A 26,879-nucleotide genomic window follows, 5' to 3' on the forward strand; every position below is an offset into this window, starting at 1 on the left:
ATTACAGCAGTTATTTAATAAACTTGAGGTATATACACTAAAACAACAATAGTTTGTATTTTTACAAATGATACATATATGTTTGTACAGTGCATACAATTAAATCACAGTATTCTTCAATGATGACACAACAAGTGTGCAAGTGTTTGTTTCCAGGAAACAAAAAAAAAGACAGGGCAGTAATTCAAGGATAGGAAATACTCTTGTTTCCAGTCATGTCGTTACCATGAGAACATGTCCGCAAATAAAACAAATGAAAGATGCCGAGAGGACAGCAGCAAGTGGAGTGAAACCCTAACAATGGTCATTAATTCAGGACAATCAGTGACTTTACAACATAAGATTGTTATCTGTGATTTATTATGGAAGGTGAGCTTTGGTAGTAATGCAGATATCCTTTATTCGCGGGAGTGAGGGCCAAACAAGTTCCCTGGAAGGTGGGACTTTTGCGATAACAGGAAAGCAAAAGTACTTCCTGCAGATAGTTCCCTCTGGGATTTACTGAGCTTCCTTGTTGCTGCTACACCGCCAATATGTGTTTGAATACAATCGGAAGGGGGATTTTTGACGGTTAGGTTAGTGGATAGTTTTCAAACATCCGGCCTGTGCGCTAGTTCAGGCCCGCTGATAGATTGAATCTGGCCTGCGAGACAGGACTGAGAGAAGCTCAAGAGAAAAAAGTTGGAATATGACTGCAGCAACTGCAGTTGTGTTCTTTTCTTCTCTCCTTTTCTTTCAGTCTTTCTTTCTCACTCTCTGTTTATTCGTCAATGTTTTTTCCCCTTTCCCTCTTTGTCTATTTAACTGTGTCACTCTCTTTTTCCCTCTCTTTTTTGTTTATTCTCTCTCTCTCTCTATCTCGCTCTCTTTCTCACTCTTTCATCTCTTATTTCCCCATTTCTCTTTTTTCTTTCTCTTTCTATGTCTGTCATTCTATCTCACTGTCCCTTTATTTCCCTAATCTCTGTCTGTCTCTCTTTTTGTCTTTCCCCCTGTTCCTTCCTTTCTCTTTGTCCCTCTCTTTTTCTTTTCTCCTCTCTTTGTCTTTCTTTCTTTCCCACGCCCTCTCTCTCTCTTTCTCACTTTGCTTCTTTCTCTCTTTCTCTTTATTGTACTCATCCAGCCCCCGTGAGAGATTTTTCTACTCTGTGACCCCGGGCTAAAATGAGTTTGACACCCCTGGATTAGTGTAACATAATGATAATAAATATGGTTATCTTTAATATTACTACTACAGGATTTGTTTTTTACTTTTCGTAAATATAGCCTTATTAGTTCAGATGCGTTCGTTTTTTCCTAATTCCATGGTGAACAAAAAGTATCTTCGGAACTGTAAGGGAGGACCAGAACAGAGCAGGAGACCCCAGAGCGTTCGTACAGTTCAGGACTGAAGAGAAGATCGTAGCGTGGGACGAAAGCAGGTCGAATCGGAGGCAGGTCGGATCGGAGGCAGGCAGGCAGAATCAGGTAAACAAGAAGGCACATGTAATCGGGAGAGTCTTACGGGGTACAGAAGTAATCCTCAGACAAAGAGTTCTCCGCGTAACGCGTTTAAAAAGGGAGCATTAACCAATCAGGAAGCACATTCCAGCGCGCCACATGATTACCCCAGGTGGCTCCACTTGGGTAATCATGACAGGAACGTATTTAGCCTATTCAAACACATTTTGATGATTTCTCATCACATCAAAATCGTTTCTGATCACAAATATGCCATTTGCAGTTAAAAAAATGGTTTCAGCAGTGAATAACAGATAAATGCAAGTCTGCAAAAGCAAAATCTGTATACAAAAGTGCTTTACAAAATTACCTTAATATTTTTTGGGGGTATTTATTCAAGTCAAGTCATTTTTATTTGTATAGCCCTTAATCACAAAGAGGACTTCACAGGTTATTACACAGACTATTTTTTCAGACTATTATTACACCATCCCCTGATCTGGAACCAACATGAGGGCAAGGAAAAACTCAAAAACCTCAACATGAGGAAAATGAAGAAACCTTGAGAAGGGACCGCACATGTGGTATCCCCCTTCCAGGATTACCAGACAGCAAAGGATGTTGCAATCAAAACCAGAAAAAAAGCAAAACTCCATTAATCTACATTATGTGTATATTATAAAATTGTTAAACTTGTTTTTTTTTAGTAATGTGGTGTGATTTTCAGTACATGGCTTGGAGAGGATAAAGAATCTATGCCTCTGTGTATTCTCTCATTGCCTGTCAATGGGCAGGCATGCTCAAATATAAAGGATGTGTTGAAATGTAGATTACTTCACTGCTACTCACTGACCTATCTTTGGAATTTTACCTTTTTTGTCAACGACCAAGCACTGACCTCTTAAAATGCTTTATTTACATGCTAGGTCAGGTTTCTTTTATCTCCAGGGACAAGTGTGTGTATAATACTGTCAAAGGTTAAAGCTTAAAATACGTTTAACTAGGAGTTAAACTCGAGAGTTAAAGTTTTACTGTGACTTGAAATTTAAAGCTTCATCTCCATTATAACTTTCACGATATACATACGTACAAAACACAAAAATGCAACACTCATGCAGATACCATTCGACTCCAATCTGGACGTACATTATAAATGGCAGTCTGACTTCGGACCAAAAACACGTGAACTGTTTGTACGGACGTGAAAACCTTCATATGCATTCCATATGTTGCCCTTCACAACTCCTCTGCAGGTAGGGCGACGTGCGGCGTACGGAAACGCAACACGTCCTTCAGGTGGTACTTTCCAGTCCGGTTAAGTTTGTAGTAATGGACATAGACGACAATGATGGAAAAGAGCACCAGAGCCACCACCGCTGCTACCACGGCTAGGATTATATACGTGTAGTTGACTGCAGAACCAGAAAACACAAGAGTGACAGAGTTAGCATTGGTTTAGAAGACACCAGGCACCGAAAGAGCATCCGCCATTAAAAGATTTGTCAGCTCACCGTTTACATCCACGTTAAATTCAACGGTGACCTTTCCCATGGTGTTGTTAATAAAACACAGGTATTGTCCTTTATGCGCCGTCGTGACAGAGTCTACTGAGACCACGTCGCCTTGGAAAGACGCCACCGATGGAAGCTTCCATGTCACTGTAGGTATTGGGTTGCCCTCGGCGGAGCAGTTGAGGTGCAGGGGGTCCCCCACCGTCAAGTTAATCTGTCTGTGAGCAGGCCCAATGAATTGAGGCTTATCTGTGTGGTGATGGAGACACAAGTACGTCAGGAAGCAGGTTTGTGACCAGTGTTAGAGAGGAACTTGTTACTGGAACGCAATTTCATTTCTCTATAACGAATAGTTTAATGCATTATAAATACAATTGTTACTCCATAATCGCAGTAATGCATACCTGTCAACCTGTACGTTTTTGACCTACAAAGTACGTTTATTATGCATTTTAAGACGTGTACGACGTACAAGAAAATCTGTATGGAAAAACGCAAATTTGTCAATTATGGGTACCATCCGGTATACACCGAGGATCACGAAACGGCAAATCAATCGAGTCAAAGGAGTTTGCCGCGGTAGCCTCTATCTTGGTATCGTTTTTTTTCGTTACAAACGAAGCGAGTGGTTTGATGTAGTGAAAGGAAGTCCGTCTCCGGCTTTTTCGGCTCAACTCATTAAAGAGAGCCAGCTCTTGCTTTGCATCATATTACGAATTATTATGTTGTATCAAGAAGTTAAGAAAAAAAGGACGTATAAAAGGAGAAAATGAAAAAAGACAGGTTTGTGGTTATCCCTTTAATCAGTATATTACCAACAATAATTTAATGCAGAAAATGAATTCATAATTTGAATAAGAAAATGTATTTTTCTACTTAATTATATTTGCATGTATTTTTTCCTTCTACAGTGAACGTCCAAGCTGCTTAATTTTTGAACATTATTATAATAAACCTCATTCATGTCGAGCAACTCAGTATCTCACACCAAAATGTTAGTGAACAATATATATGATATAACGAAACACATGTACAATATAACATGTTAAACTACATAAATAAACACGTTTGAAAAAAGAATATGGTGTAAGATTATTTTGTATTTTGTAAGGGAAAATACGACATTTCGTAAGGGCACGGAGCCCTGGAGGTTGACAGGTATGGTAAAGGGGCGGCACGGCCGCTGCGTGGTAAGCACGTCTGCGGAGCAGTTCTGAGTTCATGGGCTCAAATGCAGTTTCCAGCCTTCCTGTGCATGTTCTCCCCATGCCTGCGTGGGTTCTTTCTGGGCATTTTCTCCCACATTCCAAAAACATGCATGGCAAGTTAATTGGTGACTATGTTTTCTTTTATTGATGTTCACTATGTGTTATTACCCATTACAAGATCTATCACCCTGGTCGTCCTGGAACTACTTGTGAGGCCCCTTCTTAAGGTTTCTTGTTTTCCTCGTGCTGAGGTTTTGAGTTTTTCCCTTCCCTGCATGTTGGTTTAGGATCAGGGGATGGTGTCAATGTAACCTGTGCAGTCCGTTGAGATATGATTGATGTCATGATTACTGATTTGGGTCACCTGCGGTTGCCCCGTTGGCGCCAACAGGCATGGGACCAGATTGGCTGTTGGACTCTTTTTAAACTCCTGTCTTCTGAAAGGAAGCCGTCAGACCGTCTGCGAACCTATGCTCTCAGCTAGGCAAGCTTTTGTACTCTCTGACATTATCCTGGCCTGTTTCCTTCCTGATACCTGTTGCCGACCTCTTCGACCTGTTTCCGTTTTGCTCCTCTGCCCCAGCCTTCGACCTGTTTTTCCCGCTGCCAACGACTACCCTCGCTCGACACGGAAGTGCCACTTCCGCATTCCTGCTATCTGCTACCAGTGACCGATGATCATCGGATCATGGATGCAAGCACTGTTCTCTTTCTTAATAAAAACTGAGTAAAATGAACGCTATTGGGTCCCGTCTCCGTTCCTGGTCTGTGGCTTGACTTGACTTGACTCTAAATTCATTTGTCGACTCGAGCTGGTTCGGGCTTTAAAACCTGCGGGCTGAGACAGGTCGGGCTGGATTTATTAGGCCTGATATTACCTCTTTTTGGTTGTGTGTCACACGTAGCGAATGGTAGGCAGCGTATGGGGAGGTAGTGTGGCTTATACAGGAACAAGAAACCAATGGGAAATCAGTGAAGCAAACGTGAGCACAGAATTTATGGGAAAATTGTGCTAGGTTTTTGGTCTTTTTGTTTAAAAAAAACATTTTCGCAGTACTGGGGAAAAAGGATAAACCGTCTTGGACTACCCAGAAATGGAGAAGGAGATCTTCGGGTGGTTTGAAGCCCAGAGACAAAATGGATATGGAGTGTCTCTGCTATGTGTTGGATTGCAAGCTTTTAAGATTGCACAAGGCAAGAAATATGAAGGGTAATTGCTTTGGCAAATAGATGTAATGTACACATTTTCTTCCCTTCCTTTATTATGTGGCGATTTTAAAGCAATTTTATGGGGTCGGCTTCTGAGAGTAAATATTGTAATTTGCCACTCGATAGTTATTTTTAGAGTATCGTGCTACTTTTTGGTGTTACTAATCTGAGGGTAACTGAATTACTTTTCAAATAAAGTAACCAGTAACAGTGCCTAATTACAGTTATCTAGTGACGTGCCAAGCACTCTTTGTTAAGCACTGCTGCAAAGTTGTTCTCCAGAGGTCAACCATTTATCGGGCGGGCTGATTATTGGCACCGATATCTAAGAAATTGACGGATATCGGAATCTGATTTTTTTTTTTAATTCGACGGGCCGACCACAGTAATCCCTCGGTTATTGTGGTTAATGGGACCAAAACGACCCGCAAAAAGTGAAAATCCGCGAAGTAGTGACGCCCCTTCAAGAATGCTTAAAAAAAAAAAAATTATCATTTTATTTTATTATTATTATTTTTTAGACCCGCGAAGCTCTGAACCCACGAACGTGGAACCTCGGAGTAGCGAGGTCCCACTGTATTATGTTTGTTGCAGCTGAGACACTCTGTTCCTTGCTCGTTCTCCTCCCCTCCCCTCCTCCTCCGTCCTTGCTACCCATTTAGCGCGTTCTGATTGGATAAGCGCCTGGGGGGCAGAGCCACCAAAGCAGGAACAATAAGAGAAAGCGGCAGCTTAGCTAACTCGTCCCGACATGCCTGTATCCGTTGTAGAAAAGCAGGTTGGGGATTGAGAGATTGCATGAAAAATTCAGGTGGAGACTGACATATTAGCTCTTATCATAACAGTAGTTCGTCATTTAAGCGGGTTTGCTTGTGATTGAGAGCATAAAACGCACACTAAACTGGACGTGATGAGCTCTTATCATAACATTAGTCCACTTTTATTTATTTATTGTAAAAAAACAGGGAACTATTTGTTAGTTGTGTTAAAATTGTAATGTATTTACTGTAAAAAGTTTCAAGGAGTTTTCAAAGTTTTATTTGAATTGATAACAACGGCTCTTTGTTTCTCTGTGCACTATTAAATAATGTCTTATACCAAAACAGCAATGAATTTGAGCTCCGAATATCGGTTATTGACCTCCTCCTAATACTAATAATCGGATCGGCCCTGAAAAATCCATATCGGTCGATCCCTATTATTCTCCAATGTTGATAAAAAACTGAAAGCAGTAAGATTGTTGATACACTCACAATAAACAGTAGTCTTGATAGTTTCAGACACGGAAATATATTCGCGGCTTTCAGGTCTCATGTCCAGCCGTCCGTAACACTTATATTGGGCCCCGTCGATTTCTTTGCTAGCATTGATGCTTTGCCAGAAGGTCAAATCCATTGGTTTCCTCTCTGTTTCGTCTTTAAGCCAGTGCTGGTCCAGTATCTTTTCCCCTTGTGTGATTGTCACTATGAGATTTTTGGCCGGAGCAACATTTTCCACTCGGCAGTTCAATTCGTACTGATGACCTTCTAGCAGAGGCCCGTCGTGATTTAGAATCTCCAACTTGACCGCTTCAGGAGGCTCTGCCAACACAAGGTAAGGAGTCAGTAAGATAGGCCGGGGTTCTTTAGGGGAGGGACAAGAAATTGATTCATGTATTATATAGTGATTTTATTTTTAGCAATTGTTTAAAATCAACGTTTCTCCCCTTAATCGTTTTTTTTTTGTGGTATGCAAGAGTTTCCATTGTAGAATTGTTTTTGGATTTCTTTTGTATTTTTTAAAAGTATTTTGTTAGTGTTTTGGGAATATTACTGCAGCTGTATTTAGAAGTATTTCCTTTGTATTATTTCTATGGTATTATTTTTGTATTATAGTATGATGGTGGTGGTATTTCTGTAGAAGTATTTTCATAGAGATATAATTGTAGTATTTCAGTAGTATCTTTGTATTATTTTCATCAGGAGTGGGACAAAACTTATTCATGTTTACAGTATATCTCATTTTTATTTCTGGCGATTTTTAAAATCAACATTTTTCCACTAAGCGTTTTTGTGACGTCATATCCGGTATGTAAGTATTTCCGCCAGTATTGTTTTTGTACTTCTGTTTAGTATTTGTATAGTACTTCCATAGTAGTATTTTTGTTGTATATTTTTTGTATGTTAGAAATATCATTGTAGCTGTATTTAAAAGTATTTCTTTTGTAATATTCCTGTAGTAGTAATTATGTATTAGAGTATTATAGTAGTGGTATTTTTGGTTGTATTTCTGTAGAAGTATTTTTATAGTTGTACAATTTTAGTATTCCAGTAGGATTTTGGAAGTATTATGGTACTATTAAGGGTGGGGCAATAAAAATCCATTCATGTTTATCTTTTGATTCTAGTTTTGGCGATTTTAAAAATCCACGTTTCTCCCCTTAATCGTTTTTAGTGACGTCATATCCGGTATGTAAGTATTTCCATTGTAGAAATATTTTTGTATCTCTGTTCTATTTTTTATAGTATTTATGCATATGTAGTATTGTATTTTTGTGGTATTTCTTTAGAATTTTTGGAATATTACCGTAGTATTCTGTTGTATTTTCCTCCAGTTTTGACTTTTTTTGTGAATTTGACGACATCACAACCATTTTTGATGTTCATTCTAGTTATTTGGCTATTGGGCGATTACATTAACAGATGCATTTGAAATTCTATCATGAACTTATGCAAGATCCAAAAAGAAGAAACAAGAAAAATAGTAATTTCAATCAAATCTTACTGTAAACGGTGATGGGCAGGGTGCTGCAACAGTGGGAGCCATTGCTTTTTTTGTAGTAGCACAAAGCAGACGAAGGATAGGTGTTCATTTTCTCCACTGTCCAATAAATGTTAGTCCCGTTCCGTGTCTCTTCGCCGACGGATTTCTCCAAACCGAATAATTTGTTGTGACAAGCGTATTGGCATGCAAAGCAGTTGGCGGAGGTCGACATGCCAAACTTTACCACCATTCTGGATGGACTGAATATGGGCTTGTCTGTGCAGTTGTAATCTGGGAAGCAAGACAGATTTGTGTTTCTTTATTTGGGGAATCTTGAAAAATGTTGTAAAAACAAGAATCTTTTTGAGAGGGATGGGTGTCACCGGGCTATACTTGCCCAAGACACACCACAGAAAATCATAGGCGATCATAGTGGTCAAGGGATCTTACCAACCAAACCAACCAATTATAGTCAAACACACGTTGTCATGAAGTGAAAAATCTAACCCGGGTAGAGGCCAATTTTTTGTTGTTGGAGAGTAGCCTGATTAGATTTTTTTATATCGGCTTGTACAGAGTCATGATCGGATACCTCGGCAATATATGAGGAAAAAAGATAATGTAGTAGTGTCGAAAAACGGGCCAGATCTAATAAGCTAAAAAAGTGTGGGGGCCGACCATTCAGCCTGGCATTCTTTGCACCGTCTTTCATAAATTCACCCTCCGTAAAATGTTTTCAGTGCTTGGGGACCAGCGTCGCGACCTCCTAGCTCGCCTTTGAAGCAATTTCATTTGAACTCACCGGGTCTCGTGAAAAAGCGCTGCTGTGCCGTTAAAACAGCTACGAGTTGCTTCACCTTTTCATAGCATTAATTTTAGTTAGCTTTTTGGAGTCAGCATGTTTCGTCTGGCATTGCCTCTTGATAACATATTTTTTGAAAACAGCCATAGTCTGCTACTAAATTAGGCAGACACAGTTGTTTCGAATTCCGGTGAAAATATACTCAAATTTCCAACGGTTCTGGAAGTGGCGTTCATCACAGTCAACTTTCTTTTTTTTATTTACAGTTGCCATGTTGTAAATGGGGTGGACTAAAATTCTCACAGAAAGCCATGGTCTAGGTGGCTAAAGGGCCACTGCCATCATCTGGTGAAATGGATATTTAGTTATTTTTTGTACAAATGTATTTTATACTGCGGTCATCATTACGGGTGGGCCACATATTATTAATTTCATGACAAAGGCCGCGGGCTAGTAAAAAGATTGATCACGGGCCGTAACTGGCCCCCGGGCCGGACTTTGGACATGCCTGATGTAGACATATGCATTTTTTCTCCTATTACTACTATTTCAAAAATATGCTTCTAATTGTATAGCTCTATTAAGAATGGCAGCAATAATATGCAATTATTTTTTGATATATTATTTATATATTCTCAAGTATTTTATCTGCATACTTGTCCGTCTTTTTGAAGTTTTCTGTCATGCCACTACTGAAAATGAGAGGAAGATGAAAGAAGAAAAATGTGAGGAGAAAGTGATGAACAGAAAAGTAACTTTTTTGTGTCATAGGTAAGTCTTGTTTTTGTCATACTACATTCTGTTTAAAAATGCTGAGACCTCGTTTTCATTCTTAAGATAATTCCTTGTTTTTTGACACACGGCATACTGTCAAAGGTACTCAGATTATTCTTTGCGTTTCCTTTTAAGTACCGGTAGTGCCAGCGAGTAACTTTTTTTTTCCAAGTGTGTCTGAGTCATGCAGTTTACTATTTGTATCTTGGTCCACTTCCCCTCTCTAGCCCACACTTTGGGTGGTCAAAGTTCATGATGAGTAAACATTTGGTCTTAACATTTTTTCGAACTTCCCCAAATTTTTTTTAAAGCATTGCCTGCAAAAAAAAGAAGCAAATGATGTCACTGTTTTCAATGTTTTTTCTGCAAATAGTCACAAACGCACGTAATATTTTCGTGTACTGTTATCAGATGCTCATTTTATTTGTTATTTTACCATCCATCCATTATCTGCACCGCTTATCCTCAGTAGGGTCGCGGGGGTGCTGGAGCCCATCCCAGTTATCTTCAGGAAGTGGGCAGGGGACACCCTGAACTGGTTGCCAGCCAGTCGCAGGGCACACAGGGACAGACAACTCACTCGCTCATTCACACCTAGGGACAATTTGGACCGGCCAATTAACCTGACATGCATGTTTTTGGAATGTGGGAGGAAACCGGAGTGCCCGGAGGAAACCCACGCAAGCACGGGGAGAACATGCAAACTCCACACAGGAGGTTCGATCTCATGACCTCAGAACTGTGCCGCACACGCGCTAACAACTGCGCTGCCGTGCTGCCCTATTTTACTTTCCTTTTACCTATATTTTTTTCAGTACACTATTTTCTTATCTTTTAACTGACACACATATAAAGCTCTCACTTGGTCTCGTCGGGCTCTTGTAACTCACTCTTAGTGCACGTCCGATCCCACTTTAAATTTTCACAACAAAATGCGTCAGGTATGTAATATAATGTCTCAGGTATACAATATATTGTGTAATTTATATTGATATATGGTAGCAAGGAGAAGTATGTGAAAACAAAACATTCTCAGAAACTGTAAAATTCTGAATGTATCGTGATTCAAAAATGTGATCATTGATTAACTGTTGTTATTCTTAGCTGTTTTTCATTGTTTTACTGCTGCAGCAAAATAAATTTCCCTAATGTGGGACGAATAAAGGATTATCTTATCAATGGTTGTGGGATATGAATGAATGGTCTGCATTTATTTATGAATAGGCTTTTCAAGTCAATGAAGACTTCTTAAAGCACTTTACAATGTACTTCACACTTATGCATTCACACACACTCACGTACCAATAGCAGTTATCTGCTTATCGGGGGAATTAGGGCAATTCAACATATAACACAGAGGAGACGTGAATCAAACCTGCGACATCTTGAACACAAGACGAGCGCTTTACCCCCTGAGCTACGATGCTGCATTTATATTGATTAAAGAAGTGCCCAGATTTATTTTGGGGAACGGTGTCTTATAAGGCTTCGGCTTCGATCTTGCAAACTAGTCATCCTTTTTATTTTTTATATTATACTTGAACTTTTTTACATTTTATTTTTTTTGTTTATTTATCCAACATCCATTGCAGCCTGCTCATCCTGGAAGGGGGATTACCTCATGTCTGTTCCCCTCTTAAGGTTTCTTTATTTTCTTCACGTTGACGTTTTTGAGTTTTTCCTGGCCCTCACGTAGGTTTTAGATCAGGGGATGGTGTAATAATAGTCTGTACTCTGTAATAGTCTGTGGTCTGACTTGACTTAACCTGTCACCCCTTTTTTCTTTTCAGGTGATTTGTTCAATCTGTTTTGCGATGTTTGTTGCAACATGACTGAAAAGAAAATATAAATAAAAATACAAAGCAGAATTTTGAAAAATACTATAAAAAAAATAAGAAAAAGGTAAGAAATACAAATAAAAATATATTTTTTTAATATGTTTGGTTATTTTCTTCAACAGGTTTTTTTCTTGTTCATCCGTTAGAGCAGGAGTCTCAAACATGAATTCTCGTTGCAAACAAATGTCACTACGTTGTTATCAATGACCATAAAGACGATTTTAATTTTAAATTTCTAACACAGCAAAAAAAATCCTACAAAGCAAAAAAAAAAAACATTTAAATGGGTGAAATTGTATCCCATTTTACTTGTCCTACTTGGGGTTATTTTTTCAACTGGACTTGTTAAATTGTTTGTTTAACGGACAAACATACTAATTATGCAAAATCCAGGCGTTTATACAAACATTTCTGCATTTTAGCCATGTTATGTAATTGATACACTCAAAAACTCATCTTAGCCTTCAGGGAGGCTTGCATGCTCTTAACTTACCACATTCAGCAAACACAACGAAGTCGCTCAGAAATCCAGACATCCCCAAACAAGCCCAGAATACGTAACCGCAAAACATTTTGTCCATTTGTTTCTCCGGCTTGGCTTCTAAGAAAATATGCAGTGGATTATCTTGGTGGAGTTATAAGGGACATGAAAAGTGAAAGTAAGCATCCGCTTCTCCACACCCCTTCCGAGTGAGCCAATGCTTAAACAATACCTCAGAGGGTTACTCAAGACAAAATGCACGGCAGTCCCAGAAAAGTCTGTCTTTTTGGGAAATTCTGATCCTTCCTACTGCGGGATGACTCACAGCAGAACAGGGGTCTTAGCTGAGGAATACCCTCCTCCCTTGCTTCCCAAACATACACACGATGTGCAAAGTGTCAGTCCTATTTTTACTTGGGAATTTTAAGTGACTTCACACCGGCTGGCTTGATTTCCTACAGCTTCCTTTATCGCATTCCTCCCGAAAAGCTCCCCCACAGGCTTTTACGGGAAAACAGGCACTTTCATTTAACCTCTACACATTCCCCATGATGTGGATAACCAGACATACTTTAGAAGGTGGTACTGCAAGGCACAGATTTGTAATGTTTGCCGAAGGAGTAAAACACAAATTGAGGTGAACCAAAATCTGTTTTTTCTCATTATCTAAAAAAATCTTAGATGAAATCCATTTTAAAGACATATCTTCAAATTAATACTCGTTTTAATATTTTACAAGTAGATGTGCGTCACTGAGAAAAAGATGGATGTCACTTAACTTCTTGCGCCTTAACCCTGAAAAGACCGTAATGTTAGTTATTGGTCCATCTAAATGCAGTGAATTGTTCTCAAAAACTGCTCTGAACATTGTAATATCATCCAGAGTGACTCAGTCAAAAATCTAGGTGTCACATTAGACCCCAATCTGTCCTTCCAACTAAACGTTAAGAATATTACTACAACTGCTTTTTTCCATCTTCACAACATTGCAAAAAGTCGCTCTATGCTGTCCCAGTCTAATGCGGCCTCCCGACTCGATTACTGTAATGTACTACTCTCTGGTCTCCCAAAATCCACAAACCAAAAGCCTGCAGCTGGGACCAAAATGCTGCAGCGAGGCTTTAAACTAAGACAAGAAAGTTTGATCACATTACCCCGATTTTAGCTTACCTGCATTGGCTCCCTCATACCCTTCAAAATCCATGCAAAATCATGCATGGATTTGCTCCCTCATACCTTAGAGATTTAGATTACCCCTATGTCCGGAGCCTTCGCTCTGAAAATGCTGGCCTACCAGTCATCCCAAGAGCCAAGAAGAGATCTGTAGGTTCGAGAGTATTCTCCATTCGGGCCACGGTGCTGCGGAATGCTCTGCCCTCTGAGATTCGATCTGCAAACTCAGTGGAACTGATTGAATCTAGGCTTAAAACACACTTACATTCTATAGCTTATGAATGTTTACAATGTCTGTGAATTATTTAAGGCTACATCCATTGCAACCTTTTTATTTTATTTTTTTATTATATATTTTTTGTTATTTCATATTTAATTTTAATTTTTAATGTTGGTTGATGCAACATCCATCGCAGCCTGGTCCTCCTGGAAGTGTCATTACCTCATGTGCGGTCCCTTCTCAAGGTTTCTTCATTTTCCTCATGCTGAGGTTTTTGAGTTTTTCTTCGCCTGCATGTAGGTTTTAGATCAGGGGTTGGTGTAATAATAGTCTGTGGTTTGCAATAATCTGTGGTCTCTGCAGCCCCTTGAGACTTCTTGTGATTAAGGGCTATACAAATAAACATGACTTGACGAGTGCAACCGAAAACAATTGCTACAAAACAGAAGGTTGAACACAAACTGGGTAGACTCAAGGTGACCAAAACATACTATTTTACCTTTCATGTTTATGCTTTTTGAGGTATTTGGATACCCGTGGCAGAAAGACGGCGGACAATCGTATCAGCTCCCTCTAGTCGATCCCATTTTGTTATTCAAAATAAATACAAATGTATCGATTTACGATGAGAAACAACTTTTGTTTTCATTCTTCAGAAAAACAGAAATGGTATTCATTTTCAAAAACAACAAAGAAACCAAAAAAAACGAAATCCCTGGATGACAAACACACCCTCATACACAAAAAATAAAAACTAACTATTCTTTTATAAAGTTATATATTTTATTTGTACCTTTATACAAAACAGGGTTTCCTCCAGAGCTTCATTGGCCTGGCGGGAAATCATGCTTTTCATGACGCCTTATCAAACTAAGCATTAAGCCCTTTAAAAACGTTGTTCAAAACTTATAACAAAAGCATTGAGAACAAGTCCTGGTATCAGTTTCAAAAGGCGCTACGGAGTATCCCTAATCCACACCATTAGTATTACTGGTGTTGGTAAATACAAATACTCAGTTCAGAGATAGATACTTGCACTCGTATTATTCTGAAAACTGCGGAGAAGTGGCTGTATTTTTGAGTTTTTGTTGTGGTATTGGTTTGAAAAATTGCCATAGATCATCCCTAATTCAAACTACTGGTGTTATCACTGAAATCGCAACAGTTGAGAGCTCGTATTGATAGCTGTCTGTAAAATTACTGCCATGGAATATCCATCATCCATACTAATAGTAGTATCATTGTTTGTACTGTATCACTAAATTTTTTTCATCTAAGTCTAGAGTTTCGTAACTGCTCATGATTGTTCTGGGGAAAAGTGCCTAGTGGACTACCGGTACTTGTACTAGTGGTATCGCTTAAAACTGTAGAGTTGAGAACTTGTAATGATATTAACCTGGACAAATAATGCCATTGAATATCCCTAATCCACACCATTAGTGAAATTGGTATCAGAAAATACTGAGTCTGGCGTTTCCTACTTGTAGATGAGCGTTCTGGGAAAAGTGCCTTAAAACAGACTGCTTGGTCTGTATGTAGGTCTCTATGTGTTGTGATTAAATAAAAGCGCAGAGTACTCGTCATGGTATCGGTTTAAAAAAAGTGCAATAGAACATCCCTAATCCATGGTAAATGACTATTGGGATCGCTGAAAACTCAAGAGTTAAGAACTTGCATTAATTTGTACAAAAAGTGCCAAGGAATAGCCCTACTATTGTTATCGGCAGGGTTGGGAAGGGTTACTTTAACTGGATTACTTTCAATTACTTTTGGAATACTCCAATACCATATATGCTAATAAAAGAAAAAAGAAACTAAATATGAATAAAATTACTAAATTTTGTGCAGGTTTGGGGAGTAACGGAATACATGGAACGGCAAAAATGATGTTGGCAAGCTGTTTGGATTGATTTTCATTTTGTTTCTGTCGCATTTTATGTTAGTTTTGCCGGATATCAAAGAGATCAAAGCCAGGAGAGAAAGCTTACCACGTGTTGTGAGTCATAATTTTATTCATATTTAGTTTCTTTTGTCTTTTATGAGCATATTTGGTATCGGAGTAATCCAAAAGTAATTGAAAGTAATCCAGTTAAAGTAACCCTACCCAACCCTTGTTATCGGTCTAGGTATGGGTGAAAACTGAAGTATTTAAGACTCGGGTGCTATCTTATTGAGAAAAAGTGGTATTGAAAACCCCAAGTAAAGAAAGCTCCTTCCAGCTATAGTTCAGTTCTTGTCAAACCGGAGTTGTCCTCCTATTAGCCGTACAGTTCCCAGGTAGCACGTCGTCATCTTCCTGAGGGACGTCATTGAGACCGTCCAACATCAAGTCAGCGTCTTTCAGGGCGTACAGTACGTACTCGGAAGGGAACGCAGGGGGCAAGCCCGGCACGGGGGGCGCCAGTTTGGCCCCGGACGATAGCGACGGCTCCCGCACCAGGGACGCCCTCAGGGAGTTGGGGGCCGAGTCGCCGGCCCCGCTGTGGTTGCTTCTGCTACTGTGCCTGCGGGGACGGTTGTTGTAGTAGCGGTTGCGGTAGTTGGAGGAACTCCGCGAGACGGGCGGCTTGACCAAGGACGGCCGGCCGTTGGTGCGCAGTTGCCGGTGCTTCTCGATAAAGACGTGCACGGCCAGCACGCCTACCATCTCGGCTAGGACGAACGACAGCGCGCCAAAGTAGAAGGACCAGCCGTACGAGTAGCTCTTCTTGTTGTCGCTCTGGCTGGGGTCCCCCGAGTTGGCCGATATGTACACGATGATGCCGATGATGTTGCTCAAACCTGAGGAGCCGCGTGTAGAGGGTTGATTAATAGCTCGGTAAATAAATAATTTATATTAATTCATGGTTTGCATTCATATTAGCATGTTTTAAACGTCCATCCATTATCTGCACTGCTTATCCTCAATAGGGTCGCGGGGATGCTGGAGCCCATCCCAGCAATCCTTGGGCAGTGGGCAGGGAACACCCTGAACTGGTTGCCAGACAGTCCAAGGGCACACAGGGACAGACAATTCACTTACTCATTCACACCTTGGGACAATTTGGACCGGCCAATTAACCTGACATGAATATTTTTTGGAATGTGGGAGGAAACCAGAGTGCCCAGAGGAAAACCATGCAAGCAAGGGGAGAACATGCAAACTCCGCACAGGAGGTTCAAGCTCATGACCCCAGAATTGTGTCGCACACGCGCTGACCACTGCTCCGCTGTGCTGCCCATGTTTAAAACAATTACATGCATATTGCAAACATTTTGTAAAATTATGTTTTCATGATAAAACAGGGGTGTCCACAGCTTTCCAATAGCAGGCCAGATTTGGTAAACTGATAAATGTGTGAGGGCCGACTATTCAGTATGGCATTCTTCGAACAGTTTTCAAAATATGAATCCACAAGTAAATGGTTAGGAGTGCTTAGCGATCAGCATTGCAACCTTATAGCTCGCCTTTTAGGAATTTTTGTTTGACCTGCAGGGTCTCATGAAAAAGCGCTGCTGTTAAAACAGCTTCCAGTTGCGTCACCTTTTCACAGCGTTGGTTTCCACTTAACTTTTCATAGTCAGCATGTTTTATCTGGCACAGCCACAGTCTCTTGGGAAATTAGGCAGACACTGTTGTTTTGGATTTCGGTGAAAAAATACTCAAATTTCTACTCGTCCTGGAAGCCCTTACAGTCACCTTTTTTATTTACAGTCGCCAAAGGGCTACTGACATCATCTTGTGAGATGGTGAATTTTCTTTTTTGTACAACTTATTTTTATACTGCGGTCAACATTACTGGGGGGCCAAATATTATGAATTGTATGACAGAGGCCTCGGGCTAGAAGAGATTTGACCATTGGCTGTAACTGGCCCCCAGACCAGACTTTGGTTATGGCTATGTTACATCTATACAAGTAGCCAGTCATTAGTAGCCAATGAGTACTATTACAGCACCCTCTAGTGGTGGTTGGCAGTGTAACGATGTTATCTTATCAGCAACGAGGTAATCCAACTGTTTTTTTTACCATTACAGGGCGGTTATCGTCACTGACAGTCTACTAGTTGTTTATGTAACGTCTTTTTGGATCATGACACCATTCAATATAGCGACAACCATATTGTTAGACAGCGATTACGTATATAGTATTAGCAGGGTTGGGTAGGGTTACTTTAACTTGATTACTTTCAATTACTTTTGGATTACTCCAATACCAAATATGCTAATAAAAGACAAAAGAAACTAAATGTGAATAAAATTACTCAATTTTGTGCCAGCTTGGGGAGTAACGGAATACATGGAACGGCAAAAATGATTTTGGCAAGCGGTTTGGATTCATTTTCATTTTGTTTCTGTCGCATTTTATGTTAGTTTTGCCGGAGATCAGAGAAATCAAAGCCAGGAGAGAAAGCTTACCACGTGTTGTGAGTCATAATTGTATTCATATTTAGTTTCTTTTGTCTTTTATGAGCATATTTGGTATTGGAATATTCCAAAAGTAATTGAAAGTAATCATGTTAAAGTAACCCTACCCAACCCTGAGTATTAGTAAATTTGTTAAGCATAAAAAAGGTCAAAATTGTTTAGAATTTATATATTTTTGGGCTTTATAAATATTTTAAATATTCCTGATATTCTCAGTGTTAATCCTTTTGTATAAAATGGAAAGATTATTCTTTTCTTTTGTTTCTTTTTTCCTTTTGTTGTTGTTTTTTTCTGTTGTTTCTTCTTTTTCTTATTTTTGTGTTTTTTTCTTTATTTTTTTCTCCCATTTTTGAGTCACTCGTGTCATGGTCGCCTTGGCGACCGGTCTGCCCCGCCCCCTGGGCCCAGCTGAAGCAGTTCAACTAATCGAGTGTCTGCTATTTAAGGCTGGATTGTGGGCTTTGCGGGGGCGGGCTCATTATATATATACACATTCCCCGGTCTGTTATGCCTTGTCCTGTTTAAGTTTTAAAACTTTGTCCGTTCTCTTATGCCTTGTCCTGTTTAGTTGAGTTGGAAGAATCAACTGTTTGTTTTGTCATGTCCCAGAGTTTTGGACAACTTTTATTTTTGTGAATAAAAGTTTTTGGGTCGTTACGCAATTGAGTTCTCCCTTCCTGCCTCCGTTCTGGTCCGGTCACCCCTTCCACGCCACCACGCCTCGTGACACTCGGGGCATAATAATTGGTAATGTAGGGATTTAAAGCAACAAAAACAACCTAAATTGCCGTTTCGGACCCGAAAGAGACAGTTCTTTTTAGTGAGCCGAGCCAAAATAAAAGGTTCTCTAAAAATAGTCAGAATTCCAAACCTTCCAAGTAAACTTCAGTCAAAGACGTCACGGCGGTGTTTCATATTTTGGAATTCTTTGACATTCGACTTCTATTTAAAATAACAAAAATAGTTACTCTCCTTGGTAACCAGTTACTTTTAGTAACTAACTCAGAAAAAAGTAGTGAGTAACTATAACTAATTACTTTTTTGAAGTAACGCGCCCAACATTGGTTGTTGGTTGAGCAGCTTAATTTTAGACAGGCAGGTTTTGTCCAGCAACGTTCACACGCCATGGCTCTGCTTATCAGTGAATGTAAGGTTTAGGTTTTTCCAATATTCCTAAAGGGACACTGTGTTTTGACCAGTAGATGTTTCTGTAGTGCAGTGGTTAGCACATTCGCCTAAGATGTGAAATGTCTCCGGTTTGAGACTGGGTGGAAACATATGTTAACATTGAGAGAGATAGCTATGACCAGGCTGTACTTGCCCAAGACACACTACAGGAAATGGTGCACTTACGACCCTCGTGGTTAAGCAATCCAACCAACCGGACATCACTATAATGCATAGTGCAACTGAAAACGAGTGCTATGAGGCACAAAGATTACAAACTAAGGTAACTCAAAGTGACAAGCCTTTCTTATGTTTTTGTATTTTAGCAGGAAGATGGCAGACAATCGTGTCAGCTGCCTCTAGGTGAGCCTCGGTTTATGTAAAATGAGTACAAATTATTTAAAAAAATGCACGTTTAAAAGATACTTTATGTATTTTTGCTTATTGTACAAATAACGTGTTTTTTACCATGACGAAGAGCTTGATACACAATGTCCCTTTAATTGTGCGTGCATTTGCAATTAAGTGCTTGGGTATTATCCTTAATTGGTCGTTCAGGTTAATGTTACCTGAACTATTTGACCTACGTTTTGGTGGTTGTCTCTCTAAATACAAGCATTATTTTTTTCAACCTTTTATTTAACCTTATGGCACACATTGGAAATATATATTATTTTGATATTGTTAGATCCCCACTTTAGATATCATTTCTGGTCATGTTATGAAATGATTTGAACTTCGAGGGACAATGTGTAATATTGAGTGCCTCCTAGTGGTACAAAAACTTTTATTCAGTAAAAATAATTAACATCGATTTTAATATTAGGTTAAAATAACTATCACGCCGATGTTTTTCAATTAATAAAAAAAATTGGTTTAGAAATTCGTATTTATTTTTTTCGTCCATGATTGGCCAGCAGGATTCCACCACGCCGTGCTCTGAGGCGCTGGCCATCGCTCGCACCATGCAACACAGTGCCATCTAGTGGTCAAATATTACGCATTGCTTTAATAAACAAAGGTAATACAGTAGTTGGTGGATTTTGAAGGGATAAAAATCGCATCCAATTTTTTATTTTATTTACAAAATATGTAAACCAAAAATTAACGAGTAAATGAATGATTGAATGAATGAAACTTTATTTGGAAGATGAGAAAACAAAAATATAACAAGTCAAAAAACAAAAACAATGTGAACGTAACATGTCCAAAAATGAATAGGAAGAAGCATATTCTCATTTGATCCTACCCCACTTCCTAAATTGTGTGTTATAGCTAAATATCCCAAGTATGTACATATAACAAACACCTCAAGAATATAGATTATAGATATTCACTCCGTCATTATCATCATCAATATCATCATCACCACCACCACTTTCACCGTCATCATTATTATCATTACTGTCTCCATCCATTCTCAGCATGCCATATTTTATTTTAATAACAATAATTCTAATTGCCAGAGCTTATTTCCATCACACATATCATCAATATTTATTCTTTAGTACATCAATTAATACACTAACAACAGGACTGTATTTGTCTGAAATAAATCAAGATTGAAATAAATCAATTAATACTGTTTGTATAACGTTTTGATGAAGTGTTTGTGTCACACACCTGCAGAAACAAAGAGAATCCCTGCCGTCAGGATGACGTTGTGGCGTGACTTGTAGAATTCGCTGGCAGCCACGCAAACGCCCCCGAGGAAAAGCAAGCCCACGCTGAGGATCGGGAAGAGGCTGGATGCTCGCACCGCCCCTGAAAGGACAATGAACGAATCGGCTACGACGAAGATCAACCAATAGGTGAAAAGCTCTGTCGGTTTGACCCGCCCCCTCGTTTGAATAACATTTAGTTGTTTAAAATACTGTAAGCTACAAAATACGTAAGAAATAAATGAATAAATAACGATGACAAAAACACAACAAAATACACACGAGACATACATGATAAAACACATGACACAATAAATGGCAGCATACATGACAAAAGACACGAGTCAAGCCATGTTTATTTGTATAGGCCTTAATCACAATGAGTCTCAAAGGGTTGCACAGACCACAGGTGATTGCAACCCACAGACTATTATTTCACTCGCCTGTTGTCAGTCCGTCAGCGAACCTGTGTATCTACAAGGCAAGCACTTTGACTCTGACTCCTGTCGGTCCCGGTTTTTGCACCCGTTTTCCACCCGTCCACTCCTGATTTCCCCGTATGTCTCAGGCTACGACCTGTTTTTTTGACCCCGACCACGTTTGCTCTACCGTGCCGGCTTACGACCCGTTTTTGATCCCGACCACGTTTATGCTCTCCTGTCCCGGAGTTGACCTGTTTTTTCCGTCTTCGGCACCACCATCTCTCACTCTGGAAGATCCACTTCCGTATTCGGAACACGATCCGATTCTGTGAGCGGCTTGCGTCCCGCATCCAGCAAGCATCAAATCGCGGGCGCTGCCCTTCCTCTTTCTATCAATAAACTTGTGGCTAACACTACGCATCTGGGTCCTGATTCCAGTATGGTCGTGACATTTTTACTATTTTAGCTAGCTATCTAGCTCCAATTTAGTTTTTACCGGAGTATGAACTTTACATTACAATATTGTTATCATTTATATAATCATATTTGGAATTTTGGATTCTATGTAAACCAAGTTACTAATTATTGTGTTGTTGTGCTCTGTAGAGGCCTTTGAGACTTTTGTGATAAAGGACTATACAAATACATATGACTTGACTTGACAAAATACATGACAAAAAAAGAAAAATAAATAATAATAAATACCGAAATAAACAAATGACAAAATAAATACCAGAAGAAGCATAAATATATGAATAAATCGCATTTATGGCTTACATATATATATATATATATACATATATATATATATATATATATATATATATATATATATATATATATATATATAAAAGTACTTGACTTTTTTGTGGGTTCATTTATCTATATGGCATGTATTTGTAGGTACTCATTTTTTTCTACATGTTTTTCTACACATGGCAGGATCAGTCCTCATACCAGATTGTCCCAATTCACCAGTTGCACAAAGAATCTTTTGGACCTACTGTACTGTGCATCTTCAAAACTCAGTGTCTCCCTCTGATTGTCAACTCTGTCCTTTTTTGTGTTCCTCTGGCTGTTTGAAATTGTGGCTCGTCATAGTCTGTCCTCAAGATTCTAATCTATTTTATTCATTTGAATTTTCATCTAACTTTTGAAACACCGGGATAAGATAAGATCATAGTATATACTCACGTAGCAAATACTCTGCGGCGTCCTGCTCGTAATCCGCATCCTCTGCAAAATGATCAATGTCTTTGCAAACACCTCGGAACGTTCCTGCAGAGAAATGCGAGTGTACATTTGCAAAAAGTGTTTTATAGTATACTGTAAAACCAAAGGTGGGTAGTAACGAAGTACATTTACTCCGTTACATTGACTTGAGTAAGCTTTTTTAATTTTTGTACTACTAAGAGTATTTTTGAATTCCTATACTTTTACTTTTACCTGAGTGAATTTGTGAAGAAAAAGTGGTACTTTTACTCCGCTACGTTAGGCAACATTGAAGTCGTTACTTCGTTACTTCATAAACCCCTCCACCTTAAGTACGCGTCTGTGACCAGTAGATGTTTCCGGCAGGCGCTACTATGTTTAACCAATCAAACGTAGCAGCTTTGTCACGTGACCACATTCGACTCTCGTGGGGGTAAAAACTTTACGGATGACACAGATCGAAAATGTCGCTGAGCGATACCGACCTTGAAAACATAGAAAAGGAGGAGCACTGCTAGTTTTACATCAAAAGCATTTTACCCTTAAAAAGGTGCCAAACACCAGCTAAAATATGCAATGTCTCCTTTGTTTGCCTAAACAGACGGAGTTTGTTCTGCTCGCAGAGCCTGTTAAGACAAGTATTGTGGCTTTAAATGTCCTACTGGGTGCTCCTACATGTGCTTAATTCATTTATTTGATTCATACTATTTTTATTTAATTATTCATTAAAGCACTTGAATTAGCGTCGATTATTTTAACCTACTTTTGAATTAAATATATTTTTTCTTGATTGGATGGACTTTGATAAAGTGATGATCTGATTGGTTGTTTAAAAAAATAAATAAATAGGACGTTGCTACAGTTACTCAGTACTAGAGTACTATTTTCATCAAGTACTTTTTGACTTTTACTCAAGTATTTGGATTACTATTTTTATTTCTACTTGAGTAAGATTATTCTGAAATAACAGTACTTTTACTTGAGTAAATTGTTCGGCTACTCTACCCACCTCTGTATAAAACACATTTTAAAATGTATTCTGTGTAGGACACACTTAGCAAGTGATCACAAGCTTTTTCTGACTTTGACCCAGTCCACTTAGTTTGCTCTTTCTCTTGCATAATGTTTAATGGGATGTGCATCATCTCTCATTGACTTCTGTATCGATCTCCCTGCTTTAGTGGCACCTTCAAAAACCTTTTTTTAAAGAAAAAAGAAAAAAGACTTTTCACAACAATGACACATGGTGACAAATATAGGGGACAAATACCATGCATGTGTAAACTGCTTTTTTCCGAAGCGTATACGTATTCGTTGCAGTTTTTTCCCTGCGTGAAGGGAAAATTTGGATTTAGCTTGCTAATCACAATGCTTTTTGTGTCACGTGGTGGACTTATTGACCGATATGTCCCTATGCACAGTGTCAATTGACCTCTGGTATCGATGACGTGGGTCCGTCGCCTTGGTTACCGAAACAAAACACACTGGATATACTGCAACTTGTTTAAAAAAGAGGAAAAACACTAGGGTTTTTCGTTAAATTAGATTGTATTGGAGAAACTTGTTGGACTTCCCATTTGCATGGACCATTCCAGGGGTCGGTAACCTATGGCTCACGAGCCATATATGGCCTGTTTCATGAGTACATATGGCTCGGAGACTAATAAAAAAGAAATACATTTGCTTATTTATATCTATTGTTACACCAGGAGTCAATTACCACACGTGCGAAAACAAGACAATACCAACTGTTCAAAGGGTTTATTTCAGTATATGGTGGATTAAAAAGTGGTCGGCGGCGCCCTCTGTTGGCTGCGGCTGCATCGGCTCGCTACAACGGGTCAAGGTGCAATCGACATTTCGTTCTGTGTACATTGTTACACAGAATGACAATACAAGGAAATTATTATTATTATTATTATTATCTCTTAACCACGAGGGTGGTATAGGCAAGTAGAGCTCGGTGCCACACATCCCTCTCCAGGCCAACAAATGTTTCCACCTAGTCTCGAACCTGGGACCTTTTCAGCTAAATGCAAACGTTGCACGACTGGAATAGTAGTCCAGTGTATATATAGGACACAACTTTAACTAGTTTACAGTCAGAGTGTCACACCAACAGACCCTGTTTTGACTGTCAATCACTAAATTATCCTTTATATGGAATCTTAATAAACATAATAAACAATCTATGTTCGTTGTTGAGACGCTTTATAATGAAAAGCCACATAACAAACTTTAAATTCCTAGACGCTCTTACAAAGCAACTTAATTGGGTGAGTTCCCACGAATGGGTGGAGGTATACACGGGGAGCGTGCACGTCTTCTCACCCAGTGTCATCTACACTTAAGGTAAACACGGTGGTATCCTTGTTTGCAGTATTTTTGGACAATTTTACAAAACACTTTGCTTGCACCTTGTTGAAACTATTATTTAGGAGAAAAATAACAGTCAAAATGATTGATGATGATGTTGTAATTTATTCATTTTAAAATAATGTCTTGAAAACTATCACATTGATAAACACATTATCATCGTTATAAGTGGGATTTTCAATACCAAATCTTTTCAGCTCAATTTTTGAGTAGTCATCAATACTAATAATAGTAGATACCAATGGCACTGTTATATAAAATGGCATTCCCTCTGCAAAATGTTGCAAATATTTTTGAATAAGTATCTTTCAATCCCAAAATATTATTTTCCCTCATATTGCATTCATTAAATGATGTTTATTCTATTTTTGATATTTGACACCTTTAAAGGAAATTATATTGGATGCCAGTTTGTTATTTGGACTATTATACCTCACTGGTTTTCATTGTTTGGACTATTATGCACTGTTTACATCATTGACCCTATGAGCCAAACATGTTGCTGTTCTTTGATTTCCATACCCTTTAGAGCGGATTTGCTTTTGCATCCTAAGAGATTTAATAAAGATAAGATGAAGGCTTTTAGAAAATGGTGGAATTTCTCAACTGAGACTGGGTGCTCTCCTGTTCTCCTTGCAAGTGCAAAATCCATTGATGTCTTCTCTCCTTATTTTGAGTGCATACTATTTATAAACTTATCAAAAATGGAAATGTATTATTCCTCTTATTTCTAGTTCTAATTGCTAAATTGCCACTCTAGGGAAGGCGATACTGTCACCAGTCCTTACAAAAAGCTGGTATCAACATCAATACCAGATATCTGAATTGTTGTTATTACTGTGCTACCAAATACTACAAATTTCCGTCGAATTCTACGCCAGTTGATGGCAAATACGCTTTTTAAATAAAAACTAAGAAAGTCAAAAAAAAGTCTAGTAATGCTAATGTTTGTTTTGACAATGTTCAATGTTCCTTAGTTTTTTTTACGGCACATTAGTGCCATCTTCTGCATAATTGCTGTAACAGCAGGTTATGTGTGCAGTTTTAACGTTGTTTAGGAATCACTTTCGATTTAAATATGGCGCTCTTAAATGCTGCTACAAAAAAATCTGAGATTTTGCTTTCATTCTGAAATATACTTTTCAATTTTTGGCAGCTCTGTTGTTGTTAATCTGCAAAACGTAAAAAAAAAATATCAAAACTGAATACAATTTTGCTTCATCGTTTTACTCATCACCGATTTACATTCGAGACAAATTTGTGGCATTTATAAACAAGTTTCTGGTGAAGTCATTCCACCTGAAAATTAAAACTGTGTAAGGTTGTTTGTTTTGATTCAGAATTTATACACAAGAGTTGTAATCTATTTACGTACATACATTTTTAGAAAGGAACGGTGGGTCGTAAGAAATTATTTAGGCATAAACCGACAAAGTACCTTGACATATTTCAAATGTCAACTTGTACTTCAAATTCACTACTTTGTTAACGTCGGTCCTGGGAAAAGTTAGGAAACACTGATTTACATTCCAATGAAAAATAAACATTTGATTAGGGAAAAACCTTGCGAGTGAGAGACTTTTCGTTGACCTTCAGTGCAGCAGGTCCTCCACAGGCCGGAGTGTGTGAGGACCTCCTCGTTCTTGCGGACGGTCTCGTTGTCGTTCAAGTTCTTGGAGCGACACATTCCGCGCGAGTAGAGCCAGTAGTCCGTCCCCACGGCGATGGTCATGAGGCTGAAGGCACAGAAGGCCCCCGCCGTGGTCATCAACATCATCATGCCCCGGTTACACAGCCTCATCTTCATAAAACCTAATCACCTATCACCAGTGGTATCCGCTTGCCTGAACCTCAGTCCACTTTTCCGTACGTCCTTTGCAAGTTGCCATTGTGCTCATGATGAGTCCATGATTTTCTCTGGGGGAGATGCTGCATGTCAATGTTATGCCCACGCCTGCCCTATTTGTTTGTGTGTGATTGTCCAATCAGATTTCAACCTCTACGTTGTCATGTTGATGTGATCTGACCGAGGCCTTCATAGTCATACTCCTGACTTTTTGAACTTGAATGTGTCTCCAAAGTAAGTCATGTTTATTTCTATAGCCCTTAATCACCAAGAGTCTTAAAAGGCTGCACAGAACACAGATTATTGCAAACCACAGGCTATTATGACACCATCATCTGGTCAAGAACCTACATGATGGCATCAGTGCATCTCACAGGGTTCGTACACCTTT

The 26,879-nt window shown here is 39.0% G+C and overlaps 2 protein-coding genes across 4 annotated transcripts; both read right to left on the reverse strand.

Annotated features, from left to right (window-relative positions):
* Nucleotide 1: 1 nt before the first annotated feature.
* On the reverse strand, nucleotides 2–12,395 carry LOC148361215 (cell adhesion molecule 3-like). 2 transcript variants are annotated; one of them, XM_088341952.1, is made up of 6 exons: nucleotides 12,238–12,395; nucleotides 12,018–12,125; nucleotides 8,132–8,401; nucleotides 6,622–6,948; nucleotides 2,952–3,200; nucleotides 2–2,852 (listed from the first exon to the last, which is right to left on the reverse strand). In XM_088341952.1, exons 2-6 carry the CDS (start codon nucleotides 12,103–12,105, stop codon nucleotides 2,677–2,679), a joined length of 1,110 nt encoding a protein of 369 aa, XP_088198078.1. In that variant the 5' UTR covers nucleotides 12,106–12,125; nucleotides 12,238–12,395; the 3' UTR covers nucleotides 2–2,676. The 2 variants fall into 2 exon arrangements, with proteins under 2 accessions (XP_088198078.1, XP_088198077.1); XM_088341951.1 differs by having other exon boundaries at nucleotides 12,018–12,395.
* A 1,772-nt stretch (nucleotides 12,396–14,167) lies between these two features.
* On the reverse strand, nucleotides 14,168–26,699 carry cacng3a (calcium voltage-gated channel auxiliary subunit gamma 3a). Of its 2 annotated transcripts, none has more exons than XM_088343095.1 (4): nucleotides 26,206–26,699; nucleotides 22,249–22,332; nucleotides 20,595–20,735; nucleotides 14,168–16,179 (listed from the first exon to the last, which is right to left on the reverse strand). In XM_088343095.1, exons 1-4 carry the CDS (start codon nucleotides 26,447–26,449, stop codon nucleotides 15,635–15,637), a joined length of 1,014 nt encoding a protein of 337 aa, XP_088199221.1. In that variant the 5' UTR covers nucleotides 26,450–26,699; the 3' UTR covers nucleotides 14,168–15,634. The 2 variants fall into 2 exon arrangements, with proteins under 2 accessions (XP_088199221.1, XP_088199222.1); XM_088343096.1 differs by having other exon boundaries at nucleotides 26,233–26,697.
* Nucleotides 26,700–26,879: the final 180 nt, after the last annotated feature.

This window comes from Urocampus carinirostris, chromosome 8 (assembly GCF_059441175.1).
Source record: "Urocampus carinirostris isolate Australia breed hairy pipefish chromosome 8, RoL_Ucar_1.0, whole genome shotgun sequence".
In the NCBI taxonomy this organism is placed as follows: domain Eukaryota; kingdom Metazoa; phylum Chordata; class Actinopteri; order Syngnathiformes; family Syngnathidae; genus Urocampus; species Urocampus carinirostris.

Coding starts and splice junctions, on each gene's coding strand:
- cacng3a (XM_088343095.1), bottom strand. CDS start 26,449: ATGAAGATGAGGCTGTGTAACCGGGGCATGATGATGTTGATGACCACG. Junction 22,333..26,205: donor AAAAGTCTCTCACTCGCAAG/GTTTTTCCCTAA, acceptor ATTTCTCTGCAG/GAACGTTCCGAGGTGTTTGC. Junction 16,180..20,594: donor GATTCTCTTTGTTTCTGCAG/GTGTGTGACACA, acceptor GCGGCTCCTCAG/GTTTGAGCAACATCATCGGC.
- LOC148361215 (XM_088341952.1), bottom strand. CDS start 12,105: ATGGACAAAATGTTTTGCGGTTACGTATTCTGGGCTTGTTTGGGGATG. Junction 6,949..8,131: donor CCTGCCCATCACCGTTTACA/GTAAGATTTGAT, acceptor TTGTGTTGGCAG/AGCCTCCTGAAGCGGTCAAG. Junction 3,201..6,621: donor TATCAAGACTACTGTTTATT/GTGAGTGTATCA, acceptor ATCACCACACAG/ATAAGCCTCAATTCATTGGG.